At 46.3% G+C, this 20,621-nt stretch overlaps 2 protein-coding genes across 3 annotated transcripts in view; one reads left to right on the forward strand and one right to left on the reverse strand.

The window, feature by feature from the left end:
* The first annotated feature begins 151 nt into the window (after window positions 1-151).
* SVOP (SV2 related protein) lies at window positions 152-19,324 on the forward strand. 2 transcript variants are annotated; one of them, XM_021544679.3, is made up of 16 exons: window positions 152-974; window positions 3,092-3,252; window positions 4,448-4,533; window positions 5,486-5,584; window positions 6,866-6,937; window positions 7,289-7,413; window positions 9,167-9,230; window positions 9,770-9,895; window positions 10,856-10,984; window positions 11,312-11,385; window positions 11,659-11,735; window positions 12,898-13,005; window positions 14,290-14,401; window positions 14,647-14,728; window positions 14,956-15,045; window positions 15,483-19,324. In XM_021544679.3, the coding sequence occupies exons 1-16, from the start codon at window positions 940-942 to the stop codon at window positions 15,669-15,671; spliced, it is 1,629 nt and encodes a 542-aa protein (XP_021400354.1). In that variant the 5' UTR covers window positions 152-939; the 3' UTR covers window positions 15,672-19,324. The 2 variants fall into 2 exon arrangements, with proteins under 2 accessions (XP_021400354.1, XP_021400353.2); XM_021544678.3 differs by lacking the exon at window positions 152-974 and having other exon boundaries at window positions 1,528-3,252.
* DAO (D-amino acid oxidase) overlaps window positions 1,416-20,621 on the reverse strand; it is a 28,436-nt gene continuing 9,230 nt past the window's right edge. Inside the window, exons 11-12 of the mRNA XM_021544681.3 lie at window positions 8,538-8,664; window positions 1,416-1,528 (exon numbers count right to left, since the gene is read on the reverse strand). Coding sequence (XP_021400356.3) covers window positions 1,473-1,528; window positions 8,538-8,664 — 183 coding nt within the window. The 3' untranslated portion in view covers window positions 1,416-1,472. The remainder of the gene's footprint in view (window positions 1,529-8,537; window positions 8,665-20,621) is intronic.

Here is a 20,621-nt window from a genome sequence, read left to right on the forward strand (position 1 = left end):
CCGTTCGCGGGATAACCGCCCCGTTCCCGGCGTGGCCCCGGCGCGGCGGGCCGCCCCGCGCCTCACGGGCCGGTCCCGGTGTGACGCCCCGAGCCCCCCGCGCTGCCCCGCCCTCACGGCCCCGCCGTGAGGGAGGCGGCGCGGAGCCGTGTGGCGCAGAGCCCCGTGGCCGCTCCCCCGGCGCTCCGGTTGGGATATTGAGGGAGAAGCCTCCTGGGAAGGGTGTCCAGGCCTGGCAGCGCTGCCCGGCTGCGGTGCCCGGGGGTTCCCGGTGCCGCTGGATGTGACCCTCGGGGACACGGCCCGCCGTGGCCGCGGCAGCGCCCGGGCTCGGGGCGTTCGCCCGGCGCTGCCGATCCCATGGGGGAGCCGCGGCTGAGCCGGGCCCTGCTGAGCCGAGCCGTGCTGAGCTGAGCCCGGCAGCCGTGCCAAACCACACTGAGCTGAACCAAGCCAGGCCCGGCCATGGGTGAACTGATCCGAGCCGTGCCGAGCTAAACCGAGCCGAGCTAAACCCAGCCGAGTTAAACCCAGCCGAGCCATGCCGAGCTGAGCCAAACCATGCCGAGCTGAGCTGAGCCGCGCCAAAGCAGCCCGGCCGTGCCGAGCCGTGCCGTGCCAGGCTGAGCCCAGCTAAGCCGAGCCTAGCGGAGCGGGTGCGCGCTGGCCGGCGGGTCCTGCGGAGCTGTCCAGCTCCTCCAGCAGCTCCATCCCTTCTCTCCATCCCTTCTCTCCATCCCTTCTCTCCATCCCTTCTCTCCAGCCTCTCCATCCCTTCTCTCCAGCCTCTCCATCCCTTCTCTCCAGCCTCTCTAGCCGCTCCATCCCTTCTCTCCATCCCTTCTCCCCATCCCGTCTCTCCATCCCTTCTCTCCAGCCGCTCCATCCCGCAGCCCGAGCCCGCCATGCGGGAGCGATGAGCGCAGCCGCCGCCCGGCCATGGAGGAGGATTTGTTCCAGCTGAAGCAGCTGCCGTGAGTAGCTCCGGGGGGGCTCCTGCCCCTCCGGCCGCGGCAATCCCGCCGGGGAGCAGGGAATTCAGGGAATTCTGCCGGGAAGCCGCTCGCACCCCGGCGGGCAAGGTCGTTTTCCCGCTGGAGGTGCCCGGGTGGAGCATCCCGAGGGATGCAGGAGCCGTTTGTTACATAAATTCACTCGTCTCGTTTGGGTTTTTTGACGTTTGTTTGTTTTGGTGGGTTTTTTTTTCTTTTTTTTTTGTTGTTGTCGGTGTGGATTTGATGGCGGTAAAAAAATCAGCAGGGGTTGGGATAAAACCGTGGGGATTTGGGGAGAGGAGACGTTGGGATCGCCTCTGCAGGGGGGGTTTGGCTGTAAATAACGTTGTGCTTCCTCGCCATCCTCCTCCTCCTCCTTCTCGCCAGGGAGGAATGGCAGAGCAAGAACCTGCCCTGCCAAAGGGGGGTTCGGGGGACCCCAAAATCCCCATCGGCATCGCCAGCGTTTCTGAAAAACTAAACGCTGCTGCTGCACAAGGAAAATGCTGATTTTGGGGATGTGGTTGCTGCATCTGTGCAAAAAAAAATTAAAAAAAAATAAAAAAAAAAGCGAAAACCCAGCCCCAAAACCTGACAAAATCTTTGGTGCCTTTAACCCCGGGAATTCCTTCCTTTCCCCTCAATCCCAAATGCTTCCTTTAAAACCAACCTGGTTTTTATCCTAATGCTCCATTCTCAGGTGTTTTGCAACATATTTCCTATTTATAAATCATGGGGCTCCGCAAGGCAGGGAAGGAATGTTTCAAGTTGGTGTTAAATATTCATGAGCTCCTGTCAATGACAGAGCACCCTGTCCCATAACGTTCCTGCTAAGTTGGACGAGAACTCCAGCTCTTTTCCAGTCCTTTGTTAGGATTGAGCTTGTCAGGGACAAGAATCAGAGGTTATTTTATCAGAGGTTATTTTATCAAGCTTTTCCCCCCCATTTTTAAGGCCAAAACCTGGGAATACATTCCACAGTACCTTCCAGTGCAGGTGTTTTGGTGCTGTGAGATTTCGCAAATAAATGTAGCAGCTTCCTGAAATATCCCAGATGTGAAAAATTTAGCAAGCATAGAACAGAAATTATCCCTGTGGAGTTTTTTCCTGTGTTTGTATCAGTTTGTGTCCTATATCCCTAAATTCTACACCTATATTTTTATTTTCTGTGCTGAGGAATGTGGCAGTCTAGATTTGTGATTCTCAGATTTTGTAGGATCTATCACCTCCAAAGCTGGAATGATCTTTAAGGTCCCTCCCTGCGATTCTGGGATAATATAATTTATTTCCAAAACAATTTCACTTAAATCCCTTGGATTTTCACTTTCCAAAGGGGGAAAGTTCTGCTGTGTTGCAGATAAAGTGAAGGAAGTTTGAGGGATCTGTTCCCAAATCTTTGGCCACAGGAAACTTCATAAATGGGAAAAGAACCTTCTCTGTGGGAAGGGAGCAAAACATCAAAGCTGTGTCAGTATAGCAAATTCTGGTCTCAGAATGCAGATATTTCATTAATGACATGATATTAAATAATTCTGTTTAAGATGAAAGCAGAGTGACAGAATCAGCATCCTGCTGGAAAAAAAAAAAAAAAATCCATCCATTCCCTGAATGAGCTCAGTAATTGCATTTCACTAAATAGTATTTCAAATTCTGGTGCATTTCAGGGTTTTCTAATCACAAAAACAACTCAGGAAATGGAATTTGGGCTCTTCCTGCCTGGACAAACCCCCAAAATTCAATGACACAGCAATGCCTAATTCCAATTAAATCCAGTTCAGTGACACAGCAATGCCTAATTCCAATTAAATCCAGGCACACCAAACATGGATCTCATTAAATATGCACCATTCCATCATATTTTTATGACCTCTGTGGTTTTATAATTTTGTGGGTAGCACAGTAACAACCTCTGTGTCCGAACCCAAGGATTAGATCCCATCCCAACGTAGGAAACCAGATCCAAACACAAATCCCAGTGTTCCCAGTGGAGAAGGGAGGCAGGGAATGAGGAGAAACCTTGGTGGGAAAAGGGTTTCAAGCCTCCCCAGCTGGCAAATCCTCCTGGAAGGATCCATCCCAGTTTTTTGTGCTTTCAGGGTGGTGAAGTTCCGCCGCACGGGGGAGAGCTCGAGGTCGGAGGAGGATGGAATTTCGGGAGAGCACGAGGTGCAGATCGAGGGGGTGAGGACGGAGCTGGAGCCGGTGGAGCTGGAGGATGGAGCTGCAGTGCCCAAGGAATTCGCCAACCCCACGGATGGTGAGGTTCTTGTTTTCCTGCAGGGAGAGGCTTGTGGGATCTCTTCATCTCAGGCAGGCCGGGTACAGGAGGTTTGGAGAAGTTCAGGATGCCCAGATAAAAAGAATAACTCAGGGAAATCGTGTTAGACCTGAAGATGGTGGTTTGATCAGCCCATTCTCTTTGGGATGCTCTCTCTGCTCCTTTTTGTGTCCCTAGTGCTGGATACTCCTGGGAGGGACTTGTGTATCCAGCTGCCACACTGGAATTTGCCTGAATTCCCTCTGGAGCTGCTCACAGCTCCTGGAGCAGCTACACCTGGCTCTCCTTCAAGGCTGAGATGAATCTGCAGAGTTCTTGGCTCCTCTTTTCCTAGAGGACAACAGGAATGTCCATCTCAGCCTCTGTTTCCTGCCTGGAGGCATCACTGCTTCAGGAGGAAGGAGAAATTTTTGGTTTGTCTTAGCACAGCATGAAAATTTAGTGTTAATCTTGTTTGTGAATTTCTCTGCTGTGCTTTATCCCTTGGATTTTGTTTGATTTCCTCCTGGTTTATGTTGTGGGGATCTCACAGCTCTCAAGCCAAAGCTTTCCTGTGGAATGTCCTTTTCAAACTGCTGCAAGTGTTAGGACTGTGAGACTTCAGTTGATTTAAACAACTCAAATATCAAAATGTGCTTTTCTTTCTTGTAGTTTCATTTTGCATTTGAGCAAAGAAATTTGAGACATCTCAGCACCTTCAGTGGGTGGGAAACAACCAGCAGCATTTTTAACAGAAGCAGGGTTTAAGATTTGTGTGTTTTGGAGAAATTCTACCTACATTTAAACAATGAAAGGTTGCACTGAAATATTCCCTGCAGCTCCCAGCACTGCTGTGGGCTGGGGCAGAACTGTTTCTCCCTACAGAAAGCTGCATTTCAGTGGCTGGAAGAGTCACTTCCAGGAGGAAGAGGCTGAACATGGGCTGGATTTGTGGGTGCCATACTGATTTACCTCCACATGATTAAAATATTCTAGGAAAAATTTGAATTGTTTTGGCTTTGGAAGAACACAGAGATTTTCCTGAGTAGGAATTGTATAATAACAACTAAGCAGATCTGTTATATATTTGAGATCGCAGCAGATTAGCCAATTAATTAGTAATTAAACCAGAACAATCTCTCTCAAGGGCTGGCTTTTCTCAGGAATTAATCAACTGGAATTGTTTTCTTTCCAGATACTTTCATGGTGGAGGATGCAGTGGAAGCCATTGGATTTGGGAAGTTCCAGTGGAAGCTCTCTGTCATTACTGGATTGGCATGGGCAAGTAATTGGGATCAGGATTAATACATGATCATCACTTAGAGAATCTCAGGGATTTCAGATAATGAGGGCAGAGAGTCTCCAAGCAGATAAATGTACAATAAAGCAGGAATTTCACTGGAAATTCTAAACTAACAGCAGCACTCAGCCTTGTTGTGAGGGGTAATGATGGATTTCTTTGTCTCTGAAGTTCTTAGAGGTCAGGGTTTGGAACACAATTTCAATTTTCCACTTCAGTTTGGCTTCAAATAAAAGAGATTCCAGGCTGCTCTTGCAGAACCTGAGGTTTCCTGCAGTGATTTTGCCAGATTCCTCCCATCAGCTGCCACCTCAGTTGTCTGTATCATTCAGGATTGCTGTAATCTCAGTGTCAGAGGAACAGCAACCCAGAACTTCCACTTTTAATTTTGATATCAACAACAAAAAAGTTTTTGTTTCCATTTTTCTGCTCTTTCTGAAGCTCTGTGTTCCACCTCCTGTGGTGTATTTTAGGATTCTGCTACCTGGAGCTGTATTTCCTGGCTTTTATCCACGTAAAAAGCTGGAATCTGTCATGGTGTAGATCCTAAATCAGCTGTGGAATTTGGTTTCCAGGTGATCTGTGCAAATCCAGGAGTGTTTAAGGGAATAAGTTACAAGGTATTAAACAGTCCTGACTGAATCCATGTGTGAAGGAGCTGAAAGCTGGAATTTGCACTGTGGAAGTGACTGAACCTGTGTCACTGACCAACCAAACCTCCTCAAAATCTTTGGGTTCAGCTCTTTGAATCCTCTCTGCCAGAGTTACTAAAAGTGCTGACAATCAGAAATTAGTTTCAATGTTAAATATTAAACATTTTGTTCAACCACAAGGCGGGAATGTCACAGAAATGTCACCAAAGCCTCTTATTGACTCCTAAATCCACCTGATATGCAGGCAGTTGTTGATTTTTGCTTTCTCTTCCCCCTGCAGATGGCAGATGCCATGGAAATGATGATTTTAAGTATCCTTGCTCCTCAGCTGCACTGTGAGTGGCGCTTACCCAGCTGGCAGGTTGCATTGCTCACCTCGGTAGGAAAAATACCTGACAGCTCCTGTCTTCCCTGAGGTTTTGCCATCATTGTTATCCAGACATTTTGCTTTGTATCCCCAAAATTAAATCTCCTCGTGGCCTGTGCAGATTGCCTTCAGCTTGGAAGTTTATAGGAGGTTTTAAAAAAAGATTTGTAGGAGTTTTTTTAAAGATTGAAGTAATGAAACTCAGTGAGAACTGAGGGCATTTTGCAGCTTTCAGGCTTGAAGTTTCATCTAATTTCCAGGCAAACATATGAATTCACTCAGATTCATCCTAAAATTCAACCCTTTGAATTAATAATAATAAAAAGAAATGGGTAAATTTTTATTATCTTGCTTGCAAGTCTTTCTCTCTCCCCATATCTAAGCTCTCTGACATGCTGAGAGCCCTGACAAACAGTTGATTTTTGAGGTTGGACACAATGATATCAGAAGTCTTTTCCAGCCTAAATAATTGTGGGATTATCCATTGATCTTTGGAAGCAGAGATCTTATAACACCACCTCCAAGGATGGTGCTGTGATGTTGGAATCCTGCAATGCCTTTAGGGATAAGAAAATAAATTTGGGAACCCTTCTCTCAGCATAGGCTGCTGATGAATGCAGGGACTTTATTCCCTGAATTTCTCTGTCCTTGAGTTTTTAATGCCCTTTGTTTGATTGTGTAAAATGGCTAAAATGCTCAGCAGAATGAAATGGTGTCCTTGAATCCCATGAATCGCCCATCCCTGAGTGCAGCTCAGCGCAGGAGTGTCCCCTCTGAAAAAATCTTCAGGGACATTTTCTTTCACACTTCAAACTTTCCTAAACTTTTAAGGTGTAATTTTATCTCCATTCAAATCTGGGAGCTGCTGAGGATGGTGGTAGGAGGCTGGAGGAGAGCTCTGTCCTGCAGATCTCCACCAACAGCTCCTCAGCTTTTATTCAGGAATATTTTCCATGGAGCTGGAGAGCTCTTTGTCTTCTAGGCTGGACTCACAGTGGGACAATACCAGTGCTCCCAGACCAGGCCAGACTGGGATTCTCTGGGCTGTCACTGATGGATTTTTTATTGCAAAGCTGACTTGAGGAGGTACCTTGTTGATCCCTGCTCCAACCCAGAGAGAACTGGATGATCTTTAAGGCTCTTTCCAACCCAAACCATTCTCTGACCTCCCGCACATCTCACTCTATTTTGGGCTGAAATGTTCTGATTTCACTGGAAGTTTGTGTTCTATGTCTGTCACATTGGAATTTTCACTTGTTCAGGCAAAGATTTTTTTCCCCTGTTGTTCCACAGGTGGTGTTTGTGGGAATGATGTCCAGCTCCACGCTCTGGGGAAACATTTCAGACCAGTATGGGAGAAAAACAGTAAGTCTGCAGCTCCTGCTGGGATATATCCCAATATTTTTGCAGCATGGACATTTCAGTGCAACTGGCATGAGGTGCCCAGAGAAACTGTGGCTGCCTCATCCCTGGAAGTGTTTGAGGCCAGGTTGGAGCACCTGGGATAGTGGAAACTGTCCCTGCACCTGGAATGGAATGAGCTTTAAGGTCCCTTCCAACCCAAACCATTCCAGGATTCCAAATTCCCAAATGTCCACGTGTACAAAGCAGCACTAAGACATCCAGAACTGAGCTCCTATGAAATAGAAGGCACTTGAAGCTCTGTTTTACACTTTGATTTGTGTTACAGTGATTTTTATCTCTTGCTGAACACAGGGCCTGAAGATCAGCGTGTTGTGGACTCTCTACTATGGGATCCTCAGTGGATTTGCTCCCATTTACAGTTGGATCCTGGTGTTGAGGGGCCTGGTGGGCTTTGGGATTGGAGGAGTGCCTCAGTCGTAAGTAAATATTCACCAGTCCAAAGTTCCTCATTTCTCTTTCTTTCTTATAAAATTCTTCTGTAGAACTGAACTCTTGTTTCTCTTCAGCCACCCCAAACCTTGGTCTTGTTGCAAGGCAGGTCATGCCTTAAACAGCAGGATTTAGAGGCAGAGCTGAGCCCTGAGTCTGATTGTAAAACCCCAGATTATTGTTCAGTCAGAGCCTGAACTTCTCCTTTTCACCCTGAGCTGGAATTTCAAACCCACACAGCCCAGACCTGTAGCACTGGGATGGCTCAGAAGGAAATGGAAGTGTCAGGATATTTCTCTATCATTGTGTGCTTCCTTTCACTGAAGAGAGGGATCCATAAATTTTCCATCTGCAATAAATAACCTTGCTCTAGGCTTTTAATTATAAATGTAAAGGGAAGGGTACAGCCATTCTCTCTCTCTGTAGTCTTTTATCCTTACCAATAATTGATTTTTTTTGCCTTCTGGAGGTGCTATTTTGGAGCAGGCAGAGCCTGGCTTGGATTGATGGATCACAGATTCCTTCCTAGTGGCTTTTCCATGGCCACTCCCAGATAAAAACCCAGAGCTGCAGGTCCCAGAGCCAGCCAGGGCCACTGGACTTGGCTCACTGAGGTTCTGTGGCTTCATGAGAGAAAAAACAGAGCCAGTTACAGATCTCCAAGTGGATCCCATCCTCCCTGAGTCTGTTTCCTGTTCTGACTATAACAGGGATTTATTTGACAGAGGGGTAAACATGGATGAAGCAGGAAAAGTAGCTCCTTTCTATAAGCTGTGTGATTTTGGAGGTGAGTGCCTGGATTTCCACGGAATGAGTGTCATTTCCTCCTCTGGATTGGCTCCAACAATTCCATGTCCTTCTTTTGCTGGGGTCATTCACCAGCTCCTGTTTTCTCTGCACTGCAGAGGGACCTGAGCTACACTTTAAGATGTGATTGAGTTCTCTGGATCTCTACTTGAATGAAATGCTGTGTGAAACTTCCTGCTTTCCACAAACTGGGCAGCTCCTCAGAGATCAATCCACTCTTTAAGTTAGTAGGAATTTTTTCCCAAACCTCAAAGGAAGCAGGAACAGACTGAGTCAATGGAATGCAAACAGAGCAAAGCCAAACCTTTCCAGTTTGAAAGAGATGACAGAGCCTGGACTGGCTGCTGCCTGAATTCCTCCTCAGAAATTCCTCCTGGAGAAGCTTTGCCATCACTCCTTGGCACAGGCATGAAACAAAGTCTCTTTGAATCCTACAATAAAAGAATGCAAATTATTTTATATCAGTGACATGAAAGTATTCCCTTCTTGGAGAATTGAACCCTGGCACAGGAGATGGATGGGAATTCTCTGAGCCAGTTGTAAAGCCCTGAAGAAATTCTTCATCCAGCAAGAGTTTGTGTTGAATTCTGATGGACCACACTGAAAATACCAGATAAAATGGTATTTCCAATGGTGCTCTGGCTCAGAGCAGGGCTATGAAAACATGAGCATCAAGATCTGCATTTAAGTGATGACTGTGGGGTCAGGAAACCACAGAAAAAGAGCAAACTGTGTCCTCTCCTGCAGTGTTGAAGGGTTTGTTCTGGGTGAAAGGATGTGAGCCAGTGTCACAGCCTGGCTGGCTCTGAGGATAGGGAGAGCTTTGAGTTGCTGCTCTGATTTTGGCAGTTTTATTAAAAGGCAAAAGGGATGTTTGAACCTGTGGCATTTCCCTCTCTATGCTGACATTTTCCTCTCTGTGTCTTCTTTTAGGGTAACTTTATATGCTGAGTTCCTTCCAATGAAAGCCAGAGCAAAGTGCATTTTATTAATAGAGGTGAGTGGGTACATTCTGATTCTCAAGGGACAAATCCTCTGGTGGTCACATCCCTTCCATCCTCCTGCCTGGAAATCCTCTCAGAGCTGCAACCAGACCTGGCCTTGGTGTGGAGCTGAGTCACTGCTGAGCTCTGGTACCAGCCCAGCTCCAAAAGCAGCAGAAAGTTTTCCTGTCACACTCCACTCTTGGTGTTCAATTTGCCCTTTTCCAAATTATTTTGCACCCAGGGCTTCAAAGTGAGAACAAGGGGGCCATTTTAATGTCCATGATTTTGTGGTGAAAAGCATCTCAGTGAAGGATTTGGAGAGCTGACAGCTCCAAAAATCCAGTGCTAAATTCAGCTCCACATCTTCATCCAAACCTGTCAAAGTCACTCAGGGCAGAATTTTGGCCCTGGAGTATTTTAAGGCAGAATTCACACCCCTGGAATTTCTCTCTCCAGCCATCCCTGGTGAGCACAGCCTGGAATGTTCCAAAGAAAAGGCCTTGGGAGCACTCCATTCCTCATTTTTTTCTGTTGGTTTTCCCTCTTGCAGGTGTTCTGGGCCCTTGGGACTGTGTTTGAAGTGCTCCTGGCAGTGGTGGTGATGCCCACGCTCGGCTGGCGCTGGCTCCTCATCCTCTCTGCCCTCCCACTCCTGCTCTTTGCTGGCCTGTGTTTTGTAGGTATTCCCCATGTGGATTCCTGCAATTCCCATTCCTCTACCCCATTCTGTGCCCCAGCTGAAGGAAATCAGGACAGTTTTGAGCTCTCTGATGATGTCTTCTATGAAATAACTGAAATAATGACCAAAAAATGCAGCTTCAACAGGGTGCTGGGAAAAACATTCCAGGGAGAGTTGCATTGATGTGACTGTAATGGCTGGAGGACAATGGAGAGCTGGAATTTGGTGAAATCAGGCCTGGCACCCTCTCCAATTTAATAATTTTGTTTCAACTAATCTCAGTTGAATCAACATTTTATCAAAAGCTGTTGCTATTTCCCTAAATTCTCTTTAGATTTTGTCAATTCTAGAATCAATTTCCTTAAAATCGGGGATAGAAACTTCAGAGTGCAAGCCAGATCCCAAAATAAGTTAAACCTGAGCTTAAGTGATCTATTTTATTATTTATTAGGTGATATCTTTGCCAATCACTCAATCTCATAGATAAATGTCCTTGTCAGGTGGTTTGGCAGCCTTTTTTATTCCTTAGTTTTTCAGAAATATCTGCAGTTATCCAGATGATCACAAGCTTGTTCTAAATTAAAAGGAGCTTAAACCCATAAATTCTGGAATGCCAGGAGCATCTTGTTACCTGCCCTGGATGCTTTGCCATTCCTACACAGAAGGGATAATGTAAAAAAACTGCAAAAATTCCCAGCAGCTTTCAGGGATAAACCCAAAGGAGTGGAAGGGAAAGGCTTCTGAGTTGGTGGGGAAAGTGGGGGCTTGCAGTTTTTAAAGCCTGATGAGATGATCCTTGGAATTCTTCCTTGGAATTCTTCAAGCTTAGCTCTGTAATCCTCTGTCATGTGAGAATCTGCTGAAGTCACTGAGATTCCCCCAAGGAAAATGCCGGAGTTTATTGAAATTTATTGGGATTTTTATTGGTTGTATGTGTGACCTGCTCTGCTCCCTTAGTGGCTGCCAGAAAGTGCCAGGTATGATGTGTTGTCTGGGAACCAGGAGAAAGCTCTGGCCACTTTGAAGAGGATTGCCACAGAAAATGGAGCTCCAATGCCCTTGGGAAAACTGGTGGTTTCCAGGCAGGTACGTACAGGTCACAGAACAGTGAAACTGAGGGGGTTTGTAAGCAAATCATCAATGTGCTGTTCAATTTTAATGTCTCAGCTAGGCAGAAGAAATGAGGTTTGATCATTTAGATCTCTTTCCCACCGAGGAAGAGTTAATTTCTCATTTGGAAGTGAAAAGCAGTTTTAAAGTGGGCTTTAATGTTATTTAACTTCACTATTATTAAAGTTCTTTGGGGTTGTTGAAAAGCTCAGGTCAGAATTCCTGGATCTGAATGCATGAGACAGGATGAAATTTAACACTTTAGGTGCCCATCATCACCCAACTTCTGCTTGTTCCCAACAGGAGGACCGAGGCAAAATGAGGGATCTTTTCACCCCCCATTTCCGCTGGACCACCTTGTTGCTCTGGTTTATTTGGTAAGAGAAAACCTAAAGGTTCAGTGCCAGCACAGCTCTAAATGGGTTTTACTGAAGGGATTTTACTCAAATGCAGCAACTTCCTCCTCAGAAAAAAACAACCAACCAAAAAAAACCCCAGCCTGTATTGATTTGTAATTTATTCAACCATGCAAGCATTCTAAATCAAATTGCCCTTTAATTTTCTAAATGCTGAAATAGTTTTGAGGTAGGATTTTTGTTTCTTATAAGTTGGACCAGCTGAAACTTCCTTTCTCATTTGCTTCCTTGCAGGTTTTCCAATGCTTTTTCATATTATGGGTTAGTTTTATTAACTACAGAGCTCTTCCAAGCAGGAGATGTTTGCAGCAGTGAGTATTTCTCCATCTTTTCTTTTTAAATATGTCCTGTTAAAACTGCTAGAGTATTTTTTATTAGATCACCTTCTGCTGGTGGTTTGGAAAAGGAATGTGGCTGAGTTTTAAGTTTATTTTAAATTTTTCCTCATCTCTGCCCAGTGCAGAGAGGTCCTGCAGTGGTTTTGAGCCCAAAATGTCAAACAGGAAGACAACCTTCAGGGCAGACCTGCTATCTGTTCCTCTTGATAAAGAAAAAAAGGTGATTGAATAAATACAAGTTTGCAGATTTCACAGGTCTAATTAGTTCTGAGAGAGAGAAACTGCTGCTGTGGAGCTCCTGGGTTCTCAAGATGGGAAAACCTGCTGAGAAAAAAGATAATGTTGGGAAATCAACATCTTCTGTGTTACAGAATTTTTTTTTTTGGGGGGAAAAAAAGATGCTTTGACTGAGTTAAGAAGAAGCTTGAAGAGTTTGACTCCCCAGGGGAGGAATGATTGCATTCAGAACATTTGTAATTAGGGAAAACTGCCTGGAAGTTGGGAAATTATAAAAGGTGGATGGGGAAATTCCAGGGTTGAACAGCAGTGATGAGCTCTGAGAGCTCTGACTCAGGTTTGCCTCCTCAGAGGAGGATGTAGCCCCTAAAACCCCTTGTTTTTATGAGGACATGGGATTATTGAGTATTCTCAGAGTGTAGGAAGCGTTGGGATCCCAATTTCTGTTGGGAGAAACTGAATTATTGGAGTTAATTCTGTCCTGAGCCCTGAACTGGAAAATAATTCAGGCTGTACAGCTGATAAGGAGATGGAATTTTCACTGAGCTGAGACATCCTGTCACAGAAAATATTATAAATGTTCAGTGTTTTCAGGCAAAATCAGCAAGCATTGCTCTTCATTGCCCCTCTGACTCTGAATTCTATCCCAGCAGCACTGCAGGCATTCAGAAGAGGAATAACAATTAAATCAAAGGGGCAGAATCATTTGAATTTCTATCCCTAAACAACTTCCCAGAAGTATTTTAAGGGATGGTGGGTGTGAATCCATACCAGTTCTTCCAGCTCATCCCTTCCTAAATTTCAGCAGTAAAAATGAGAGACCCAGCAGGAAGGGTAAATAGGGAAGAGTTTGCTTAAAATATATTGAATATTTGTGCTTTTTTTTTTTTCCCTGCAGTATCCAGCAGAAGGCAAGAAGTAAAAGCCAAGTGCAGCCTGACCTGTGAGTACCTGACAGAGGAAGATTACACTGACCTGCTCTGGACAACCCTGTCAGAATTCCCTGGTAAGGAGCAATGGGAAGCTCCATTTTTTTCCTTGGAATGGCTCAGGGTGTGGGAATGGGCTCTGGCAGCAGCAGAGGGACTGGGATGTCTGGCTTGATGCTTCCCACAGCACTCAGCTCCTTGCTGTAGCTGTGGATTCTCCCTGCCTTGGGATCACTCCAGAAAAAAATCAATCATTGCTCTGGAATGGTTCCTCTGTCTGTTCCAACCCAGCAACACTTCAGGAGGAGCAAAACCAACTCAATCAAAGGGGCAGAAACACTGGAATTTCTATCCATAAGTGACTTTCCAGAAGTATTTTCAAAGGATGATGGGTACAGTAAATTGAGGGAGACCTTGCTCCCTCAAACCCTGTGTCCATCCTCAGTCCTGATCCTGTGATTTTTCAGGCAATTCCAGCAAAATTCAATGGACAATCTGGCACAGGACAAGCAAAATATGTGAAACAGCCATTGATCCTTCAGATGGAGGGGATCTCCCAATGTTAATGTGATTGAAACAACACCAGAGACAGGGATCAGGATGTTTTCACTCTCCTGGATCATAATTTCAGGGCTAAAAGCTCAAGGAAAAGCCATTTAATGAATGATAATTTGCAAGTATGACTGAGAAATATGCACAGTCATTCCTAAGAGGAGTGTGCTGCCAAACAGGCATTTTGGAAAGGATACCCAGGAAAAAAGAGTGGGTGCCTGGAGTGGTGCTGTGGCTGCAAGGTCTGGTTTGATCCTCACACACACTGAGGTGGGAGTGAGAAATACTGACAGGATATCTCTGGATGTGACACTGATGCTGGAATAATCCCCACTCCTACTGTGCATTAGCTTTTAAAAGGATTTGGAAAAATTGCATTGGAGGGAAGACTTAATAGTGAGATTTCCTGAGCTTGATCTATTTCCGATCAAAAAGCAAAGAATAAATAATTTGGTGAAACATCTAAATAACAGAACAGAAAGAAAATACCACATTCTTAAATCCAGCAGGGAACAATGGCCAGAAGTTGAACAGAAGTTCTTCCAGTGAGCCATGAGCAGGTGTCTTAGGCATTCACATCAGTAATCCCTGGATGGGAGTGTGGATTTGTGGAGCATGTAGCAGGGCTCAGCAGCTGGGACACAGAATTCCTGTTTTCACATGACACCAGCAGCAATCTATCCCACAGCCTTGCCTGGGGCCAGCAAAGGATTGGAAAGAGAGGCAAAAATTTCCAATCTAAACTGTGTGAAATCTGCTGCAGCCCCTCTTTGCCAGATTCCCAAGGGTCTCCTGGTCTCTTCCCACAGGGGTGTTGGTGACCCTGTGGATCATCGACCGCATTGGCCGCAAGAAAACCATGGCCCTGTCCTTCCTTGTCTTCTCCTTTTGCAGCCTCCTGCTCTTTCTCTGTGTTGGAAGGTGAGTCCAGCACAGGGAACAGCTGGAGTAAAGGATTTCTCCATGTCCTCTCTTGGTTTTGGTGGGAGAACTGGGAGTGGTGATTTGAAAAGCTGTGCGATGGTCGTGCTCAGCTGGAGAAGGATTTAAGGCTGGGGTTGGGTTTTCTTGCCAGAATTTGGGAGGGAAGTAAAAGTGAATTCCAAGTGAACCCAGCAGATTGTACTTAACATTCCCAAACTCTGCTCTCCTCTTTCTCCTCACAGAAATGTTCTTACTGTGCTGCTCTTCATTGCAAGAGCTTTTATTTCAGGAGGATTTCAGGCTGCCTATGTTTACACTCCTGAGGTAAGGGGGTTGTTACAGTGATGGGAATATTCAAGGGGAATGAGAACAGGGTGGGAAAGTAATACTGATGACCTGTTCCCAATGTACCTCACCCCAGGCTGGAGCTGTAAATCCCATTGTCATTGTCTGACAATGTGCTGTGGCACCACTTACTAATTCTCATTGATTTAGGAGTGGAAGGAGGAAAATTTCCCACTGGGATTGATGGGATGATGTTTTTTCCACAGGTTTATCCCACAGCCACACGTGCTTTGGGCCTTGGAACATGCAGTGGAATGGCCAGAGTGGGAGCCCTCATAACCCCATTCATTGCACAGGTAAATCCCTTCTCCTCTGAAACTGGAGGCACAGGAAGCTTGGATTGATGATCTTGGAGGTCTTTTCAAGCTTTAGCAATTCCATGATTCTATGAAGGGGATATAGAACCTGCTTTTCTTCCACTATCCCATGTTGCTCCAAGCTCTGTCCTTGGATATTTCCAGGGATGGGCCAGCCACAGCTTCTCTGGGCAGCCTGTACCAGGAGCTCCCACCCTCACAGGGAAGAATTCCTTCCTAAAATCCAGTCTAATCCTCCTCTCTGACAGTTTAAAACCACTGTCCATTGTCCTAGCACAATCTATAATCTCCCTCCTTTCCGGGATCTTCAAGTTAAACTTTATTCCCAATACTAAAATTAAAATTTCTGTTGCTCCACTAGTGTCTGTATTTCCATGCTGAGGTGTTGTTTTGCATTCCCTGCCTTTTCCCTGCAGGTGATGTTGGAATCTTCAGTCTATCTGACTCTGCTGGTTTACAGTGGCTGCTGCCTGCTGGCTGCCCTGGCCTCCTGCTTCCTGCCCATCGAGACCAAGGGCCGTGGCCTGCAGGAGTCCAGCCACAAGGAATGGGGCCAGGAGATGGTGGGCAGAGGATCTCATTCCCCAGGGGAATCACAGGAATGATGGGACACGGAAACCTGCTGGAAGAGTGAAGGATAGGAGCGAGATGTCTCACAAAACCTCCGAGCCTGAAGCATGGAAAGCTGACCACCATCACTGCCATCCTCACGTGTCAAACTGCAGGAGTTTGGGGTTGAACCTCAGCAAATTGTGTTTCTGCTGCTCTTTGCTCACACTCATAAAAAATTTTTTGGATGGAGAAGCCTTTGATGCAGATACCCTTGGAAGTTTAGCAGGAGGGGTTTCTCTTCAGTCTGTCGTGCTTGCATGGTCAGCTCTTCAGCTTAAAATGTCCTGTGCCAAGCAAATGCCAAGTGACTGCAGCCCAGCATAAGCTGTCATTAAAACACTGAGCTCTTGATGCCTAAAACCAAGAGGTTCATCTTTAGGGTGTTCCCTGGCCTGGCACAGGGTGGATTCCATCCCTACCACTGTGGATTAAATGCCTGCCTTGCACTTTTAGCCATCAAAACCATCACCAAAATGTGGTTCCATCAAACCAACCTAGGCTTTCCAGTTGGGTTTTGTTCCTGGAGAGTGGATTGCTTGGAAACTGATTCCTGACTGTTTCTCCCATCCCAGGTGGGTAGTTGGAGCAGGGAGGGTGGTGTTTGCTGCAGAGCTGCGAGCTTGTAGCAGAAATGTAAATCACAGAGTCATTAAGGTTGGAAAAGACCTCCAAGCTCATCGAGTCCAATGTGTAAATCCTCATGTCTTGGAGCAGAATGGACTTCTCTGGCATTGCCAGGGGCCTTTAGCTCTCTGTCTGGTGCTTGGAGTGAGGAGGTTCTCACTCCTGGGGTTCTCTGTGTGGATCCAGGTGTGGGCCTGCTCCATTACCTGGGCACATCCTCATGGTGAGGCAGCCAGAGCTGGGAGCTGCTGTTGGGATGGAGCCACTCCCTGGCAGCTGGGCAGGACCTTTCCTGCTGATTGTACATTGACTGACAAAGGAATGTAGCTGGAATAAATGCACAAAACCATGGGAAGAGCCCATCTGTAGTGCTCTTGGATGAGGAACATCCCTCCTTCAGGTGTGGCTCCTCAAGGGATGATCCCACTCTTGTCAGGGAATGTAACAGAGCTCAGGTGAGGACAAGCTCGTCTGGTTTGTCACAAACCTGTCCCTGGGCACAAGTCAGGTGGCAGAGTCTGTGGGAATGTGTAGAGGTCTGAGATGTGCCTCATCAGGGTCTCAGTGGATGTTCAGGATTCCAGACCTTGGGACACACAACCAAACGTGGGTGAGATGGACTTGGTGAGGCTGTGGGAGCAATGGGGATTTGTGATCTGTCTGAGCAAGTGACTCACCTGAACACAAGTAAATGTGCAACACATTTTTACAGTTGAACATTTTAAGTATCCTGGGAAGCAGGTCCCATTCCTGGGGTCAGGAATAGATCTCCAAGTCCGTGTTTGGTGCAGTACAAGTGAGCACTGTGGGGCACAGCTGTCACTGAGGGACACAGCTTTGAGGTCACTGCAATGCTCCACCATGAGTGCCAGGCTGCTCATTTGGAGACTGAGGGGAGTGGAAAATTCCTTAAAGACAGCCAGGAGACTCAGGCTGATGGAAAAGGCCAAAGAGGTTGAAATTGTGAGAGGGGAGATGTTCTGCTGAGAACTGAGTTTGCCAAGGCACCAAGTGTCCATCCAGTCCCACTGGAGGACAGTGAGTGAAGAATTCCGGGAAAAGTTGGTGGAAGCAGGCAAACTTGGCTTTTCCCAGCAAGATGAAAATGAATTCAGCTCCCAAGAGATCCTTAGGATCCCTGGGCTCAGCTGTGGGTGATGGCACAGAACCCTCTGTCTGTTCCAGCTGGGTTGGTTCCCTTTGTGTCCCCTGTCCCTGTGTCTTCACACTCCACCAAAATCAAGCTCCAGCTGATCCCAGTAAACAGACAGGGCTCTCATGGCACTGACACCAACCACAGCTCATTTGTTCACCTTCTTCTGCCAGGCTGGGGTTGGGTCCTTCCCTTTGTGTGCCTAGGGCAGCCTGGAGCAAAGCCAGAGGGACTTGTTCCATGGAATGCCAGAATTCCAAAGCGATTTGAGTTGGAGGCACCTTAAAGCTCATCCAGGCAGGGACATTTCCCACTAGATCAGGATGCTCCAAGCCTCATCTACACCTGACCTTGAACACTTCCAGGGATGGGGAACCTCTGCTTTCACTTGGGCTGGCTTCTGATGTGCTGGATATGGAACATAGCAGTGAGGAAGCAGATCCTGGATGGGTTTAACCAGATATCACCCCACATGTGTGGCCAGTGGGCTGGAAAAGCTGCTGGGCTGGGATCTCCTGGAGCTGAGTTTGCCTGTGCACAGTCAGGCTGTTCACCCCTCAGTGACAGCTCTGACATTCCATCCTCATCCTGCTGCTGGTGGAGGCCCTTGAGGCCATTCCAGTCCCCCAGGTGTTTCCATGCTTCCTTCCTTGGGCTTGCCATGAGCTGGGTTTGCATCCCAAAACTCTGGAACTGAGCCTGGGCAGAGGTGACAGAGAATCCAAAGTGCAGGACAGGCCTGGCCCGAAGGAATTCCCCCCACCATGGGCCAGTTTGTTACTCAATGCCTTGAGTTAAAATTCTGCTTTCCCAGGGGTAATGTTCACATCTCACTTCATTTTTTTTAGGTGAATTATTCAGCATTTTTAAAGAATTGCATTCAACGGCCTTTAGAGAGTTTTAGGTGAAGTTTATATGTTCATGCCCACCTGGATCCTACAGATAAGCTACTTCCCAGGTAAAGATTTTATAGGGAATGCAACATTTTCCATGCTGTTGAATAGATCAGTTTTAACCTGTGACATTTACAGTGTTAACCAAAAAATGGAAGGCATTTTTGCTTTTCACTTTTTATGAATTCTGCACTAAAAAAAAAAAAACTATTTAATGATAGAAATACCAAGATTGGTGTTGCTGGGTCTTTGATTTTGTTAAAGCTTGATCCAAAGCTCACTGAAATCTGGGAAAATCTGTGGATATCCATGGGCTTTGGATCAGCTGAATGAAAGGGAGAGGTAGGAGCCCACCACAGCTGATCCCACCTGGCTGAATTCAGCAGGAGCCCATTGGGCACTGGAGAAACAGATCTGGAATTGAGAATTTGCAGGAATTTGCATATAATTAATAAGAGAAGGCCATTTTAGCTTGCTCACTGAGAACACTGGGGTTGACACACACCAGTTCTAAATCACCACTAGATTTTATCAGTAGGGCAGCACCATTTAGGTACAAAATAAACTTCCAAAGAGTCCTTTTCCACACTGGGTATTTTTCACTGGTAAAGGAATTACTGCAACTGCTTTGTTTCAAACAGGAAAATGAGATCCTTTGGAATTCAAACAGAATTGTGGGATTTGGTTTTGCCAAGTGTCCAAGATAGCCAAGCTGGTGTGGGAATGTAATTCCCCAAGTGTGCTTGGATGGGATGATTTGTCATTCCCAAATACTTGCTGAAAGAGCAGCGAATGTTTCCATGTCTGAATGTACAGTTTCTAAGCTGGATTTACATTTTAATGTTGAAAAACTTGGTGTATCTCAAGCTTGTTGTAAAATACTCCTCTGGTTCCTGTTCCCAATGTGGCATTGGAGAGTTGAAGTCCACATTAGATATTTTATGTTAAACAAATAAATAGTTTTTTCAGGAAATAAGTTTTTGGCTCTTCTGGGGGCTGTTTAGGAGGGGTCATAACTTTGCTTTTTTTGGGTTTTTTTTTGTCTTGGTGTTCAGAGGTTTGAGCTACAGGGCTCAGCACTCTGCAGGTCTGACACATTTTCTGTCTGTTTTGTGTATTTAGATGTAAAGAAAAGTCACAGGATCCCTGTTCCCATTGTAAGTAACCTCATTACAGCAAAATATTGTGGCTGCTGCATCCCTGGAAGTGTTCCAGGAAAGGTTGGACAAGCCTTGGAGCAATGTGGGGTAGTGGAAGTTGTCCCTGCCCATGGCAGGGGTGGGACTGGATGGGCCTCAAGATCCCTTCCCACCCAAACCATTCTGGGATTCCACATTTTTTAAAATTCTCTTAAATCTTTAATTGATTTTCATATTTAATTCAGTTTGGACACTAAACCCCAGCCAGTTTGGCCTCTTCCCTGGGTGTGCTGGCATCAGGTGGCTCCACATGTGTCTGGACTTTGGGTCAGGGAGGGTTCCTGCTAATTTCCATTTCAATATAAACCCTTAATTTCCCTATCATTTTTCTAAACCATAATTAAGTGCCCAACCCTATTTTCCTCCTCCCTGTCACTGATATTCTTATTTTGATGCCCAATAATTTACAGGCAGGAGGTGGTTGAAGGATGAGTCAAAATGACTAACTGAGCTGCAAATCCTTCTCATGCTAATGCAGGGTGTTCTCATCCCAGAGTGCTTCCATCTCCCTTCTCCCAGCCTGGGATGCAGAGCCTCCTTCCTGGGAGTGGGAATATTTGAGAATTAGAAGGGTTTGTGTGGCTGAAGCAATGCTGGGGGCAATAATCTTTCATCTGTGGTTACTTTTTGGCATCCTCAGGCATTTCTAAAGCTCATTCTCAGCATCATGGAATCTCCTGAGCTGGAAAGGACCACAGGGATCATCCAGTCCAGCTCCTGGCCCTGCCCAGACACCCCAACAATCCCACCCTGTGCATCCCTGGGACTGGTGTCCAAACCCTCCTGGAGTTTTCCAAATTCCAGAGCTGCTGTTTGTTGACTTCCTTGATACGTGATGTGCTTCCAGCTTTGTTCTGTGTCACAGGAGATCCTTGTGGAGAACTGGGAGTTCCTAAACTGTGCTGACACTGGACATGGGATGTGTGTCTTGTGTGTCAGAGGACACGCAGGAATTGTCCAGACCTCATTCCATGACTCCCTGACTTCTCCCTGGCCTCAAAATTAACTTCAATCCCTCAGTGGGGATTTGCCCAGGGAAGCTGTGGCTGCCCCATCCCTGGAAGTGTCCAAGGC

The sequence above is a fragment of the Lonchura striata genome, chromosome 18 (assembly GCF_046129695.1).
Source record: "Lonchura striata isolate bLonStr1 chromosome 18, bLonStr1.mat, whole genome shotgun sequence".
In the NCBI taxonomy this organism is placed as follows: Eukaryota; Metazoa; Chordata; class Aves; order Passeriformes; family Estrildidae; genus Lonchura; species Lonchura striata.